This window comes from Pavona decussata, unplaced genomic scaffold (assembly GCF_977016875.1).
Source record: "Pavona decussata unplaced genomic scaffold, jaPavDecu1.1 SCAFFOLD_38, whole genome shotgun sequence".
NCBI lineage: Eukaryota > Metazoa > Cnidaria > Anthozoa > Scleractinia > Agariciidae > Pavona > Pavona decussata.
Window position 1 is genome coordinate 3,553,244 of NW_028145460.1, and position 16,872 is coordinate 3,570,115.

General features: G+C 40.6%; 1 protein-coding gene across 1 annotated transcript in view; it reads right to left on the reverse strand.

Moving 5' to 3' along the window:
* The window catches only part of LOC146483663 (uncharacterized), a 66,171-nt gene that overhangs the window by 45,164 nt on the left and 4,135 nt on the right, over nucleotides 1-16,872 (reverse strand). The window contains exons 2-13 of the mRNA XM_085105811.1: nucleotides 15,695-15,825; nucleotides 12,681-12,762; nucleotides 11,918-11,971; nucleotides 11,434-11,514; nucleotides 11,281-11,325; nucleotides 3,719-3,814; nucleotides 3,162-3,223; nucleotides 2,784-2,858; nucleotides 2,236-2,343; nucleotides 1,884-1,980; nucleotides 1,342-1,453; nucleotides 55-209 (exon numbers count right to left, since the gene is read on the reverse strand). Of these exons, the coding sequence (XP_084961937.1) occupies nucleotides 55-209; nucleotides 1,342-1,453; nucleotides 1,884-1,980; nucleotides 2,236-2,343; nucleotides 2,784-2,858; nucleotides 3,162-3,223; nucleotides 3,719-3,814; nucleotides 11,281-11,325; nucleotides 11,434-11,514; nucleotides 11,918-11,971; nucleotides 12,681-12,762; nucleotides 15,695-15,825 (1,098 nt within the window). The remainder of the gene's footprint in view (nucleotides 1-54; nucleotides 210-1,341; nucleotides 1,454-1,883; nucleotides 1,981-2,235; nucleotides 2,344-2,783; nucleotides 2,859-3,161; nucleotides 3,224-3,718; nucleotides 3,815-11,280; nucleotides 11,326-11,433; nucleotides 11,515-11,917; nucleotides 11,972-12,680; nucleotides 12,763-15,694; nucleotides 15,826-16,872) is intronic.

Sequence of the window (16,872 nt, forward strand, 5' to 3'; positions counted from 1 at the left end):
TTTCAGCTAGACATGGGAGTGTCCACCTTGGAGAAAGTCCATGTTTCAGTTTACCTTTTGTGCAATCTCCTCATCAGGAAAGGTGCTGACTCCAACCTCGCTTGCCATGACCATAAAACCCTGTTTAGTTATGTAGTATCTTGATGGCCGCAGACCATTTCTGTCCAAAATGGCTCCAATATACCGTCCATCAGAGAATGTGAACAGAGCTGTTGATAAGGAGTTCAGTTAACCCACTTTCAATACGCTATGACAATCTGATTGGTATTTAGGTCTGGTTTTAATACACAAGCAACAGAAGCGATGGAAACAGAATCAGAAGTTAATTATATGTTCTGACTTTAGTGCGAATCAATGTGGTAGAAACAGAATTAGAAACCTTGCTTTTGTTCAAAATTTGGCGGAAGGCCGCCATGTTTTCAGTTCTTAATCTCACGTAAAGGGAGCGTAAATGAGGTAAGCGATTGATTCTCCTGCTTGCACTTCTGATTCTGCTCCACCAGTTCGCACCTGATCACAAGCGACAATCAGAAGCAGAATGGAAAGAAAAAGGAAGCGTTCTGATCCTTATGATTCCAATTCCATCAAGCTTACGATTGTGATTCTGTCTTCGTTTTTTTATTCACACTAGCACTGGAACAGAAGGGTTCCTTGTGCTTCTGATTCCGTCACCAAACAGTATGAACCAGCCCTTAGAGAAAAATTTATCTCTCTTAGTACAGAATAAACAATTTCCATTTTCACATGCATCGTAAATTTTCTGCATAATGATTGTACATATAACTTAGCCTCAACTGTGGTTTTGAACTTTGATTGTTTTGGCAATAAGGTTTGTGTTATTTGTTTTTCATTGTGTTAGAGTTCTATTATGTGCATTTGAACATTTAATGAAATTTGCTCAATATATTTACTACTACTATAATTATTATTATTATTAATTATTATGATGATGATGATGATGATGATGATGTCCATTTTATTGAATAACTTTTCAGTTTACAATTTGTTCTGAAACCTGCTGCAGACAGTGTCTAGGCAACAGTTCCTGGACTGGAAAAAAAAAAAGGAAATGTGTGTTTCATTGTCTTAAACCGTAGAACTTTTTGGTGATTTCGCAGTTCTGTGATATAATCCACTTCTGACAGTCTTCTAACAGTTATTATTATTATTATTATTATTATTATTATTATTATTATTATTATTATTATTACTATTATTAGTAGTCGTAGTCGTAGTCGTCATAGTAGTGAGTAGTAGTAGTAGTCGTAGTCGTAGTCATAGTCGTAGTGGTAGTGGTAGTGGTAGTATTTATTAATAGCAATGTTAAAGATGCCTACTTACCAGGACCATCCCAGGCCTCCATGGAGCAGGAAATCCAGCGGTAGAAATCCTGTTTCTCCTGATTCATCAAACCGTTTCCCTGCCAAGCCTCAGGAACCATTGTCATGATGGCCTGGCATTAGAATGAGAATTCAAAATAAATGAAAATCATGATTCTATTTACTTCACCAAAAGATAAAAAAGCTGGTATGGCAATGAGTGAGAAATGTGTCATAGAGTGCTAATTGAATTCATTTTCCAGAACTGTCTGTACAAATGGAATCAAATGCTAGCTTTATTTTGAAGGGATAGTGCTGCAAAATCTTGAAAAAATAATCACTTCGAAATTGGTAAGCGCTATTTTCAAGAAATTTGAAGGACTAGGATAAAACTTTTCCTTGAACAAATTAGTACTTAACTAATGACATTCAATTCGGTTTACGGTTTTAACTGACAAGTCTGGCCAGACAGTTATGAAAAATGGAAAGCACCCATAGACTTAATTTACAGTAAATCCATTTGCAATAACTGAAATGACAAGTTGCACACAGTGAACGGTTTACCTCTGGAAGGGAACGGCCTCCAGCCATGACAAGAAGTTCAAGCACATTGTCAACACACCCAGAGTCTGAAAGGTCTGCTTCAATAATTGGAAAGAGCCTATAGAAATTTTGATTGAATTTAGTTATTACATGTAATTATATTAAACTTGTTAAATTAAGGATAGGATCACCCACGTGAATTTTCTTGATATTTTAATAACTTCTCTCCAGTACTTTTATAAGAAAAGTAATGGGACAAGATAAGGAGAATTTGTTCTTGGATATTAATTAACTAGGGATTAAAGGATAAAGTTAAAATTTGACTCAATATTATTCTTCTGTTGCTTTATTTATTGGCTTTCTGATCACTTACTTTTGAGTGTTGCTGCCATAGTATTTACTAAACATTGTTCCCTCTCTGGTGTTCATGTTGTTAATGTTTCCCCTTATGGTGTTTATTTCTCCATTGTGGGCCAGATATCTGACATAGGAAACAATAAAGAACTGAATGTTTACATGCATTCCATAATCAGTTTGCTTTTGGGAGGAATTAAGATTTGTCAGTACAATCTGACTTCTGATTGAGTATCATACAATATTTTTCTACTGAGCATGAGCTTGGTTCTTCAATAAATAAGTGATCCTAAGCTAAAACCCACTTCGCAAAATCTATCATTGTTAAGAGCGGTTTAAAAATCTTAACAAGGAAGCTTAATTATAATACTCTTCAACCCACATGATTATTATTGAATGATTTGATTGACAACTCAACTGATTGCTAGAGAGAGCTAGAGACAGACAGACAGACAGACAGACAGACATATGTGCTTGTCTGATTGGCATTCTGATTGATTGATTGATTGATTGATTGATTGATTGATTGATTGATTGATTGATTGATTGATTGATGTAAAATCACACCTGTTCGGATGAGCTCTTTCCCAGCTAGGAAATGTGTTTGTTGAAAACCGACCATGGACCAAGGCAAAATGGGTCCTGTACCAAGAAAATTAGAATTAATTAGCATGTAAATTCAGTGTGAAGATTAGAAGGCAACATCCATCTGTGAGTATTATTTCCAAAAAACTTACTGATTTCCAAAACCAAAGCAAAACTCCAGATCCATACATCCATGATTTAATATTTTTTAACAGTGTCCAGAATTATTTTGATTTTTTTTATTGATTGATTTATTAATTAAAAAAAATATTGTTTTCAATTACATGTATGGAGGCATACACACATTGTGTAACAATAATCTTTATTGATAAAATTAATGTATTATGATTGAATACTGACCAATAATCCTCGGCCTGGAGATCAGGAAAGAAGCCTTGTAGCTGTACTGGCTTTAACATTCCCTGAAGAAAGAAAACAAATTTGAGCTGACAACATAAATTTTGTTAAGTTAAATTACGTTTACATTTGCAAAGTGAAATAATAAAATATTACAATCAATCTACAGCATGCATGACCAGTATTTTTGAAATTTGAACCAAGTTTTAAAGTTAACAGCAAGATTTCAGGGTTGACCCCTCGAAATTTCCCTTAGGCTAGTTAATTGATTGTATAATTATAAAAGCTCTTAATTTTTTGTACACTACAGCATTAAGTATTTCAAAATAACAATAATATTGTTTCCCAAGTATTTTGAATTTGTTTTTCAGTTAACATTATTATGTCTTTTTCAAAAAGATTTCCAGAAAAAACTTCTGGATTCCATTCAAATGCCAGACATTACAAAGAGGAATTCCAATGTTCATTTTATTGTCGGAAATAACTGCATGGCCATGTGTGATGTAGACTGTAAATGACTTTAAACTAAAGTAAACAATTAACCCACGATTAATACACACCTTATAGACAATAGTTTCACAAGACAAGCTGCAGATGTAACAGCGGCGGTTTTTTGTACCAATTCTATTTGTCGCCATCTTTCTCAAGAGGTACACCTACAAGAGAAATAATTATTCTTTACAAACAGTTCAAAATCATGGTGCTTGTAACTTGCAAATTTATAACATTTCTGATTAAGCAAATCAACTAATAAGTAAACTTAATTGAAAAGGGTAAAATAGAATACTTTTAGAATCATTATGAGTGATTGGTAAATTGTGTGTGACATGTGGCGTGACATGTATTACGTCAGCCACTGATTTCCCGTATGTAAAGGAAGCCACAGCATGTGCTCGCCATTAAAATATGTAGCTTGTTGTTGTGAACTCTGTGTTCTTTACTCTGTATTTTTGAGAGGACGTCTTGATACATGGTGGCAGCGGTAGTGGTTTTTATTCTGTTTACTGTTTCAACGATGAGCGACGAGGAAACTTCCTCTGGAACCTCCCCGACCGTTTCTGTACACACAACGGCTTCAAACCAAGCTGGACATGTCCATCGCCCGTCATTGCCTCAAGTGAAACCGCCACCTCCACTCAATCTTGCTGACTGCTTGGCGAAAAGGTGGAAGTTGTGGAAGCAAACCTGGCTCAACTTCGCTATCGTTTCGAAGATTTCAACACAAGGAGAGGCATACCAGAAGGCTCTTTTTCTTTGCACGATCGGGCAGAGCGCCTTGGAAATTTTTAACGCATTTCAGTTCACCTCGAGCGAAGATCCAAACAAGGTCGACACGATAATCGCCAAGTTTGACGAATACTTCACGGGTGACGTAAACGAAACGTACGAGCGCTACAAATTCAACCAACGCAATCAAGAAGCTGGTGAAAACTTCGATGCTTACCTGACCGCCCTCAGAAACATGACCGACACGTGTAACTTCTGCACGTGCCCGACGATGAAAGACTCTCTAATACGAGACCGCATAGTCCTTGGGATCAGAAATGATGATGCTCGCAAGCGTTTACTTCAGGAAAGAAAGCTCGACCTAAAGAAATGTATCGATATTTGTCGAACCTCGGAGAGCGCCACAACTCATATGCAAGTGATAGGTGGAAAACTCGAGGAAGTTCATTGGATTAACAAGGCAAAGGGCCCTCCCAAGACGAGCGGGAGACGCAGTAACCGTCCCGAACATTTACCTGACAGGAGTAGCTCCCAATCACGCAAGCTCAAATGCAAGTTCTGCTTAAAAATTCATCTCATGAAGAAGGAATTGTGTCCTGCATGGGGTAAAAGGTGCAGTGTCTGTGGTAAAATGAATCACTGGAGGGGCTCGGAGATTTGCGAGCGAAAGGACAAAGTTCACTCGGTAAGTCGAGACTCTGAGCTTTCTGACTCTGATTCGGACGTCGCTTCAGTTAAGACTCTTAATGTCGTTGTTAATGGTGTTCGATCCCAACAAGACAAGCCCATTTATTGTGAAATGCTTGTTAACTCCAAGCCAGTCAGTCTGCAAGTGGACTGTGGAGCTACTGTCTGTATCATCCCTAACAGCCACACCGGTGACAGCCCTATCAAACCTTCCAATGTCTCCCTGGAAATGTGGAACAAGGTGAAAATGAAAGCGCTTGGAACCTGCAAGCTGCTCGTTGAAAACCCAAAAACACTAATGAAGTACATGGTAAAGTTTGTCGTTGTTGATGAACAGCTCACCCCCCTGCTTAGTCGCAAAGCTGCTGAAAAAATGAAACTCATCACAGTCAACTATGACCAGTTTGAGCATGTCAGTGGAGTAGTAGATAGCACAGATATCTTAGATGAATTTCCTGACGTTTTCAATGGGGACATTGGAACCCTGCCTGGCTCTGTACGACTCACACTGAACTCTGATGCTGAACCGATACTTCGCCCGCCAAAGCGACTGCCTATTGAGTTAAAAGAACCAGTGAAACTAGAACTTGACAGGCTAGTCACTGCAGGAGTTCTCACTCCAGTGGATGAACCTACTGACTGGGTAAATCAGATGGCAATTGCCACCAAGAAGAACGGAGCCCTACGCATCTGCATAGACCCACGTTCTTTGAACCTTGCGCTAAAGCGGGAACACTATCAACTACCAGTCCTTGATGACATCCTTCCTGACCTTGCTAAGGCCAAAATCTTCAGCAAAGTTGACCTTAGTCATGGATATTGGCACTGTTCTTTGGAAGAAGACTCTAGCATGCTTACCACATTTTCGACCCCTTTTGGGAGGTATAGGTGGACACGCCTACCCTTTGGACTTTCCGTAAGCTCGGAAATATTCCAGAAACGTCTGGTCCAAGCTCTGGAAGGACTTGTGGGTGTTGCCTGCATAGCAGACGACATCTTGATTTATGGTGTTGGTGACACTCTTGATGAAGCCAGGCAAGATCATGACAAGAATCTCTCATTGCTATTGGAACGTTGCCGACAGAAGTCCATCAAGCTCAACAGGGACAAAGTGGTGCTGAGGGTACAACAGGTGGATTTCATGGGACATATGCTGACTGCACAGGGTTTGAAACCTGACCCAAACAAAGTGGAAGCCATCTTGAAACTAGACAAGGAAGAAATTGAGAGACTGAATGGCACTGTTAACTACCTTGCTAAATTCCTGCCAAGACTTTCCCAAGTCATGGAGCCACTTAGGAGATTGACCCAGACAGGAGTTGAGTGGTATTGGGGAGATAATGAAGACAAAGCTTTTGATGAGGTGAAGCAACTAGTCACTCAAGCTCCAGTTCTTGCTTACTACAGCCCAGACAAGGAACTTGTCATACAGTGCGATGCCAGTAGCCTAGGGCTTGGTGCCGTCCTTATGCAAGAAGGTCGTCCCCTTGCTTATGCTAGTAGAGCTTTAACGGATCCAGAGACCCGCTATGCAACCATCGAAAAAGAAATGTTAGCAATTGTCTTTGCACTGGAGAAATGGCATCAGTATGTCTATGGGCGTCACGTTGTCATCAAAACAGACCACAAGCCTCTAGAGTCTATCGCCGAGAAACCACTTGATAGGGCGCCAAAACGCCTACAAGGTATGCTCCTCAGAAGCCTGGCCTACGATGTAGACATCCAGTACACACCTGGTCATACCCAACATCTGGCAGACATGATGAGCAGATCATTTCTCCCAGCCGATGGTCAGACAAACCCCAGTGAATTTGAGTCTGTCAATGTGGTCCAATTCCTACCCATGCGACAAGAGCGGGTACAGAAAATCCAACTCGAGACTGCAAAGGATGAAACCCTGCAACTGCTTATGGGCACCATACTGAAGGGATGGCCTGAGGATCGGTCAAAGATCTCACCTCAACTGACCCCCTACTACAGCATGAGAGATGAACTTAGTGTTTATGATGGGCTGGTATTCAAAGGGGAGCGCCTTGTTGTGCCTCAAGGGCTGAGGGCTGAGATAAAGAAAGACATACATGCGTCACACGCTGGTGTAGAAGGCTGCTTAAGGAGAGCGAGAGAGAGTGTGTACTGGCCTGGTATGAACTCTGAACTCAAACACTGGATCTCGACTTGTGAGCCCTGCAGATTATTTGAAGTTTCCCATGGGAAAGAAACCCTCATGAGTCATGACATACCGCAGAGGCCTTGGGAGAAAGTTGCTGTGGACCTCCTCACCCTGAACCAGAAAGATTACTTGGTGACGGTCGACTACTATAGTGGTTATTGGGAGCTGGACCGGCTACATAACACAGATTCTGGAACTGTGGTCAGAAAACTCAAGGCCCACTTTGCAAGACATGGGAGTCCGTGTCAACTCATTAGTGACAATGGCCCCCAATTTGTAGCAGCAGAATTCCAAAAGCTCACAAAAGAATGGGACATTGAGCACAGGGTCACCTCTCCCTACAACAGTAAGGCTAACGGCAAAGTAGAGGCTGCTGTGAAGTCCGCCAAAAAACTCCTCCGTAAAACTGCCAAAGGTGGCAATGACTTCTACGTGGGACTATTGGCTGAGCGCAATATCCCATCACAAGGAATCGGTAGCAGTCCAGTTCAGAGGCTTATGAATAGGAGGACAAGGACATTACTACCCACAACTGGTTCTCTCCTGGAACCAAGAACCCTGAGCTCTAGTCACGAGAGAGAGAAGCTGAGAGATGTTCAAAAGAGGCAGGCTCGATACTACAATGCTGATGCCCATGACTTACCTGAATTGAATGAGGGAGACACTGTGAGGCTGAAACCGTTTGTACTGGGGAAAAAGGAATGGAAGAAGGGAGTGGTTGTTGAACGACTTGACGAAAGGTCATATGAAGTTGAGACAGCAGATGGGTCTTCCTATAGGCGCAACAGAGCCCATCTGAAGAAGACCAACGAGTCACGCCCTGAAGCAACCAGTGGTGAATCACAACAAATACCAGAAAGCAACATATTAGGTCATATAAGAAGGACCAGCACGCTGCCTCCCGAGGAAAGCCTTACTGAGCCACCAAAAATGTCAAGCTGCCCTGATGAGCCCGATGAGCCCTCACCTTGCGAAGAATCAGACACTAAAGGCCCACCATGTATTGAACCCTGCAAAGAGCAGAGAGAGCCAGACTTAGGGACTAGAACCCGGTCAGGAAGACCAGGGTTGTAGCTAAGAAATTTGTCTGCCGGTTAGCAGAGAAATTGAGCCGGCTAAAGAACGCGCGAAGTGCCTTCTGCCGTTGGCGTAGCCGACGGGGAGGGGTAGTTATGGGAGGGGGTCGCCCCCTCCCATTAGGGGGGTCTTGGGGGCCTCCCCAGGAAATTTGAAAATTTTAATTTAATTTGGTTTACTCTGGTGAAATCTAGGGGCTCTTTTATGCAAAAAGAAACAACCATTAAAGAGAAGGTCAGCTGTGGTGCCGCAATTTGAAACGCGTGGTACCGAGATTCAAAATTTTCTCCCTCGCTCTGACGTTTCCATATTTCCTTCATGTGGTTTTCGTTGTTTGGCGTTCCTTGAACTCTCTACCAGGTCTGTTCACTGTGCCCCTAAGGAGAATGACAAACCTTATGAGCAGACAGTGCTTTGTTTTACTTCAGTTCGTCAATCTATGCTGTTTTCTTAATTCTCTTTTTGGTGAGCTCTCTAGAAGAACAGTTCTTTATTTAAACACGGTAAAATCCATCAGGAGTTAGTATAAAAATTAGAAATAACCTAACTCTCCTAAACAAAATTCAAAACCTAACTACAACTAATCTAATCTAACTAAAACCCGTTTTTCATGAATGCCGTGTATACTCTAACATTAAAAATGAAAATACGTGTGTAAGATTTTCAACATTTACTTAACATTAAAGTAATGAGAACGAAAGCTACATCGCTTTCCATTCGTTCCGAAAAGATAAGTGCTTTTTAATTCAAGTTTGCACTAGAATATCAGAAAATCGATTCTTATAAACGCTTAGAACTGCAAACAAAAGAGCTGTCCACTCGGTCGTTCAGCTGTTCATCCAGTTTCGAGGGTTCGTTCACTCGGTTTCTCGTTCGTTCGTTTTCGCCGGCGAGCACTCGGCGGACCGTTTACGTTTCTGGTTTGTTCAGTTGTTCCTCCGTTTGCCCAGTCCTTCTTGCTATTCATGAGCATAAATATGTTATAAGCAATAAAATTTAACCAATTAAAAGCTGTATTAAAACATTACGAAGAAGTTCCTTCATGTTTTTTTTCTCTGTCATGCTACAGAGAAAGACTTCTTCTTTCTCCTATCTGACACAAATACCTGGTAACAAACTCGTTCCCAATCTTTCGCAATGCCTTGAATGCGGGGGCTACCAAGCTTCGTGTTGACAAGATGCCGGACGCAGAAAACGGAAAGAGGACACGGTAAACAAGTTCTCAAAACAAGACTTTATTTTAATTACTTTATGGCATCGATACTCAAGGTAGTCAGGAGTTTATTCAACGTTTTCTCTTGAAATATATTATTCTAAATCGAACAATTGCTTGTGGGTAACTAAAGAACTGTTCATTGCCCTTTTAACCGAGTGCTTGCCACCCAAAATTCAGCCGGCGATGACCTCTTTCCCAGCCGGCGAATTTCGCCGGCAGCCGGCGCTTAGCGACAACCCTGGAAGACTGGTCACTAGACCTTCGTACCTTAAGGACTTTATAGCGTGACCAACCTACAAGCACCTTGTGAACATTGCCTGTTAGGCTTAACACCAAACCTTCTATTTGTCGTTAGGGTTTGAACATTTATTACCAGTTGAGACACTTTCACACATAGTGTCCATGTTCCAGTTTATTATTGTTAAAGGTTTCTCATACATGTTCCAGTTTTCGTTTTCTTTTTGTTTGTTTGGCTACCCATTTTATATTGGGGAAGATGTGACATGTGGCGTGACATGTATTACGTCAGCCACTGATTTCCCGTATGTAAAGGAAGCCAGAGCATGTGCTCGCCATTAAAATATGTAGCTTGTTGTTGTGAACTCTGTGTTCTTTACTCTGTATTTTCGAGAGGACGTCTTGATACAACACTCTGTGGTAATGAGTTAAAGGATAATTGTGCTGATTAACCTCCATCTTCATGCTGTTGTAAGACCAAAGCAGCAAAAGGCATAGTATACTCCAAAGCAATATTTGTTCCAGAATCAGCACATTGCATAATAACATGTTTTACAATTTATTGTACATTTTAAAAGAATGTTTTGACAACCTCAACAGAACTATACACTGAATGTATAAATTGCCATAAGATTTCTTTTTAAATTTTATTTTTCTACATGTAACTCATCAAACATGAACAATATTGCTTCACAATATTAATCAATTTCTATACTAACTAGACCACTATTAATGACCACAGTAGAGCAACACCTAAACCCCCCAGCCCCCATTATTAAATTAATACAAGTAACCATGGTACCAAACCAAGTACACATAATCCATAATTTCCTGTCTTTGAGAAAACCATGCCACTACATTTACAACCACTTAATGCCTATGTCGCAAATGGAGGTTGGGTGCCCAGGAGCCAGGGGCTGGTACCGCCAACCCAAACCCAGGTAAGTATAACACCCCATAAGCCTGCCCTACCCAAAACCCAGCCACGAGCCCCACCCGCAACCCAGCCCCAACCCTAGCACCTGTCACACTGAGACTAGAAGCTCAGTGGAAAAACAATAAGTATATAAGACAAAGCACTAACCCTAACCCTAACCAGCCCCCAACACTAACACCAATCCCAAACAATAACAACCTAACACTACTGGGAGGGAAGGGAGGGAAAGAAAAGCCCAACAGAACGCGATAAACTAACCACGCCACGAAAAACGCTGAGTAGAGTAAATTTCCGAGCCGTGCAAAGGAGCACACCTAAACCACAAGAGAATACCGCTGGCCATGCAACTGCCCGCAGACCTGAACCAGGCCCAAACAGTAATGTAACAACAAAACCCAAACGCTAATGTGCTACCAGTGCCCAAACTATACGCCAATAAACGCTAACACCACGCTTCGCCACGCCACCAAGGAGCAAACTTGCTCCAAGTCGTTAACTAAGTTAAATTACATTTAACCCTATTTAACCACAAAAATTATAAAAGATTGGAAATCCATGCATGTTACCCCACCTGTTTTTTGAATGTTTCCTGGTCCAACGAACTTGTCACAAACACCTGCAGGTAAATTGAAATATTCAATAACATCAGCCGATTGTACCTTTCATCTTATGTGTTGTTTCTTTACTACAAAAGTTGTGAAGGCAAAAAAGAAGCCAGGAATACCTGTCGGATAAGAGGCTGACTCTCAACTGCAGTTTGCCCTATCATGCTGTTGTCATATGGCACATCCCGCCAGCCTAAAACCTGATGGGTACAAAAAGAGACGCAATCTATTAAGTAAAGTAAAGCAGTTTATTTAATGTCAACAACATGGAGAGAGCTTGCAAAATCTCCCAAGCCAGAGCTGACTGAAGAGCTTGACAATAAGCCAGATTGAATTGGAATTTGGAAATGTTGGTTTTTAAGAGGAGGGAGGAAACTGGAGTACCCAGAGAAAAAAACCTCTCGGAGTAAGGACAAGAACCAACAACAAACTCAACCCACATGAGGCAAAGTTCGGGAATCAAACCCGAGCCACATTGGTGGGAGGCGAGTGCTCTCACCATTGCACCATCCCTGCTCCCCTCACTTGTACATGTATTTACATGTAAGATTTTCTACCACCACAGTGTTTAATAATTATTTCAATTTTCAGAAAAAAACCTACCTCAATGTTGCATTCTTTTGCCAGTGCTGAGAACATGTCTTCACACACTTTGGCCTGATACAGACAGACAAAACAAAACTTCAGTCAGCAGGAAAGAAAGCGCACACTGCTGCGACATTATTAAAGAATCGTAGGTTAAGAGAGAAGTGGTTTTATCTCATGGCATACGCTGTAGTTCTCATATTATCCCAAGCTAGGAAGACCTGACTTCCCTGCTCAGGCAGGCCTCCTAATTTAGTTGTTTTGAGCAATGGTGATCTAAGCTTTGTTCCTGGTAATGAGGCACTAAAAGCCCTAGGAATCCCAACCTTATTTTCCAGAAGGCAAGAGATCAGTAACTCTCTGTTTAGAGAAGTCGTACAGGATACAATTGTCATGTAAAAATCACAAACTTCATTATAGCCATACAAAACATCAGTACAGGGTGCACGCACAGTAAGAGATACTTAAGGGTTCTGCCTTTCAAGACAAAGAGACACAAGAATACTTCATCATAAATGAGAGCAAGAGATCAGTAACTATCATTCTTCAAATTTTTTTTTTACGTAGTATTTAGGGTTTTAGATGACTTTTGTTTAATTTCATATTTTTCAATTAGTTCTAGATTTTAGTATGTTGTAGCATCCTATTTTATGATCAAAGTAAATGGTAACTAAGCCGGCCTGGAGGCTGCAATTTCATTCCAGAAGATCAAGTTTATCATGGCTTTCATTCACTCCTGTAACCAACCATTCCTACACTAATTTCTATTTTAAAATTTTACCTTGTTTGGATCCGTGTCAATGAAGAAAATTCCAGTTGCATAATCACCAGGAGATGGGAGCTTGAATCCTAACTTGTTTTCCCTGAAAAATTAAGAAAACAGTGAGAACATGCAGTGTATTAACACCCTTAACCTTTGTGTCAATCAGGCCGATTCATGATATTATTATTGTTTGACTTGAGGGACATGCATAAGTTTGCAATAATTGGAAATACAAGTCATACAATATTTGATGTCTTTTAACTAAGGCAGTACTATCATTCTATGAAGTAAGTTAAAACTCCATTTGTTTTGCAAAGATATAGGGAGTTCTGATGTATGACATTTTGGAACTATTGCAAATTGTTGTGAATTAGTCTTTTGCAAAAAGGTGCCTCCTTCCCCCTCCACCCCAACCCCCATCCCACACCCCCCACCCCTTCCCCCCTTAACATCAGGATTCATCAACACCATGATCGTCAAGTCATCATCATGGCCATCACTATTAACCCTACACGAATCTAGACCAGGCTTTTTTTTCCCCTTCTCAAGCCAGGAGGGAGGATTCCCTCCCTCCCTCTAACTTTGAGAGTACAAAAGCTATGACAGCGAGACTTTGGTAGGCGATAGTACATCCAAAGATGTCTCCTTTGAGGTCTGCAACTTGAAGTGATGACATCATATGATGTGGTAGGTCATGGTTGCCAAATGGTGGTCATCTTGGATCTGCCATATTCTTGGATTTCTGGATTTTCCCAAAACTTCAGGAAAGCATCAAAATTGAATAGTCTGAAATGTAAGCCGTCTCCTCCCCCTAACCCACAGGGGGAGAGAGAGACGTCTGAATTCCGAGCGTTATAATGCCGTCCGGTGACGTCACATACTCTTGCGAATATGGTAGGTAGTTTTTGCTTGGTTCTTACCTAATTGAAATTAGATAACCGTTTCTTATTGGTCTAACTTACGAAAACAGATATTTCATTTTGGCGGCGAATATAAGGTGTTGACAGGCCAGACACAACTTGTAAGTTCATGGTGTGAAAAGTAACTTTTCGTTTAACGTAGTTTTGCTTTCACGAGTATCTCTCTTAAAGACTTTCCTTTTTGGTATGAGATAAGTGGGAGGCTCTTTCAATATTTCTCGAGCCAATGGTTGGTTACAAGATGTTTTTGAGGTTAATTAGACAGCGCTGGGTGGTAAGTTGTGAAGAGGAAAAGAATTTTATTTCGTACTTTCTCGTTTTGTTATAAAGCCGACTTCGCTTCAGTGAATTTTATCTCAGAGGTTATTTTTTCAATGAGATTGTGTTGATAGCCTCTTGCCTGAAGGCGCGTTTTGAAGTTGGTGGTATTGCAATAGAATGATTTCACTGAGTAGTTGGCTCTCAGAAGTCTCAGCGATTCTACAATCAAGCGGGAATCCTTGACATTTGCACGCACTGTAAACCTACAGAGACTTTCCAGTACACATTTTTCTTCCTGCCACCCACCGGGGTCAGAAAGGGACTCAAAAAATGAAGCCCTGAGACTTCTTCGAAACAACTCCTCTACAAAATCATTCTATATTACAACATCATCCACTTCAAAATGCACTTTTGGGCTAGAGGCTACCCTCAAAATCTTATTGAAAAAATAACCTCTGATTTTCACTGAACGGAAGTCGGCTTAACAACAAAACAGTAAAGAGCGAAACAAAATTCTTTCTTTTGTCACAACTTACCACCCAGCATTGCCTAACCTCAAAAACATCTTGAGGACCAAATGACTTTTAATTCAAAACCAACCATTGCTTCGAGTAATATTCTGAAGGACTTACTATTATTTCATACAAAAAAAAAAGTCAAAAAACGCAAAACCATAACGAGAAGTAACATTTCATACCACTATACCATGAGCTTTAATATGAGACGTGTCTGGCCTGTCAACACTTTATTTACTAAAAACAATTATCGGAACATTTTTCAATTCATCTTCTGCGGAAAATGAAGTGCGATTCCGTACATACATTCTTGATGCTTTGTCTTCAAATTTTACGGCTTACAAAACGCATACAACCTCTTACATTATGCATGCTGCAATGCACGCCACGCGCTTCCATGACTCGTGGCCGCCATTTTGTTTAAAGGGTTTTCATTTATGCAAAATTGCATAATACTGTGTGACGTCAACGGACGACATTATAACGCTCGGAATTCAGACGTCTCTCACTCCCGCGCCCCCTGTGGGTTAGGGGGAGGAGACGGCTGACATTTCAGACTACAAAATTGAACAAAAAGTTAACAAAACCAATAAAGGAACACTTATTCAGTTAAAAACATGAAAGGTACATGTATATGGCAAAAAGTGATTTTTCTTCATTTTAAAAAGGGATTTTCTATTTTCAGAAAAAAACTGCCCGTCAAAAATTGGTTGCCATGGTAACATCAAAGTCAATCAACACTCAACAACCACATCAATTTTCCCATATAAATTTCTGAAAACGTCCTCAAAGTTTAAGGGCTTTTGCTCAAATATTAAAAAAAGTTATTCTGGTTCAAAGTTGCTGCAGGCAAAATCACCCCCACCCCCACCCCCACCCAGTCTAGATACATGTAGGGTTGAAGTCATCATCACCAACATCCAGTTGAGGAATTTCAAACAGCCTTACAAGGTCTGTCAAAATAATACACTCTACAATTTACAGCAACAAACCAAACATTTCTTGATGTTGTTCCACTGCCTAACTGGAACCATTTTTAATGTGATAAAGGGTCAGTAAATGGCAAATTTGAGACTTTACGAAACAGCAAGACCAGCCATGTTCACGGCAAGTCCAAGACTGTATATGGCAAGACTGTTTGAACAAGACTAAAGTCCAAAAATGTTTAGCCCAAGGCTTTAGGAACTATAATAAGATTTCATGTAAAAAGTGAAGTGCACTATCCTGTCAAGACTCCTGAGACGTGCTAAAAAACAAGGCTGCAAGACCTTCACGGGGGAAACTATTATCACACATGCCCAGATATCTTCATGTATTAAAACAATAATATTCTTACTGTATGACTCGCTGATAAAATGCATGTGGAATTCCAGTCATGACACCAGCCCCATCTCCGCAGTTCTCTTCAAATCCAACAGCCCCTCTGTGTTTCATTCTCTCCAGCACTGTGAGTGCCTCAGACAAAACCTATAGAATAAAAAGAGTTTACTCAGTGGAAAGTTGAGTCAGTAATATGACTGGCCAGGGCAGGGCCTTTTCCAAGAAATGCAAACTGTCAAATAGAAAAGGAGGGGAGACCAGGGTCTGAAATTAACTTTTTCCTAAGGGAGCCAACTGGCGACTAACCTAAAAATTTTGGTCGCCAGATGGAAGGGTTTGGTTGCCAAAGCAAGTGTTAAGCTTATTGTTTGTTTTTTTTTGTTTTTTTTTTTTTTCATTTCTTGCTTGCCACGCCACGATGGCAGCTTCTCCTCTTAATTTGCCGCAAACTAAAGAAAACAATCTCTCTGGCCAGGGTATAATTTACCTTAATTTATGGTAAAGCACAAAATTAAACCTTTCAAGAAAATGTTATCATTTAACATAATATATATACATGCAGCTATAAAAGGAGACTGATCACAAAAGCCGTGTAACGGTAACAGAGTCCTACATCTCAAAAAGCGTGTTTGCCAATGTTCTTGCGAAGGCCTCGGATTTCTTTCTCTTATTATTTCCATTTAGTTGGAAGTATGGTGGTATCCTATTATGTTCTATGTTCAACACATGGGGGCCATCTTTCTATACCTAGACTCAACTAAGAGTGCAATAAATGTTTTTCGCCCGCAAAATCCGTATTGGGAGAATTATATTAAGCCGCTAAAACAATATAGTGCCAGGTAAATATGGCAATCGTAAAATCGTCGCCTCATTTTACTACAACTGTCCACGGGAGCTTTATGTTTTCTTTTAGAAAAAGCCCTTTTACCTTGGAGTGTCAAATGCTGATGGGACGAAAGATTAGTCGCCTGCTGGCGACCAGTTCTAAATTTCTGGTCGCCAAAACCTAATTTTTGGTCACATTGACGGCCAGTCAGTAGCAATCTCGGACCCTGAAAACTGTGTCATGACTTTCTGCTAATAACATTTTTAAAGCAATATCATGAATGCAGGCATCAAAGAGCACTTTTGTTGAGACTAGCCAAAAAGATTGGGTACGAGCAAGGTTTCATGCTCTGAATCTGGGGTGTGTTT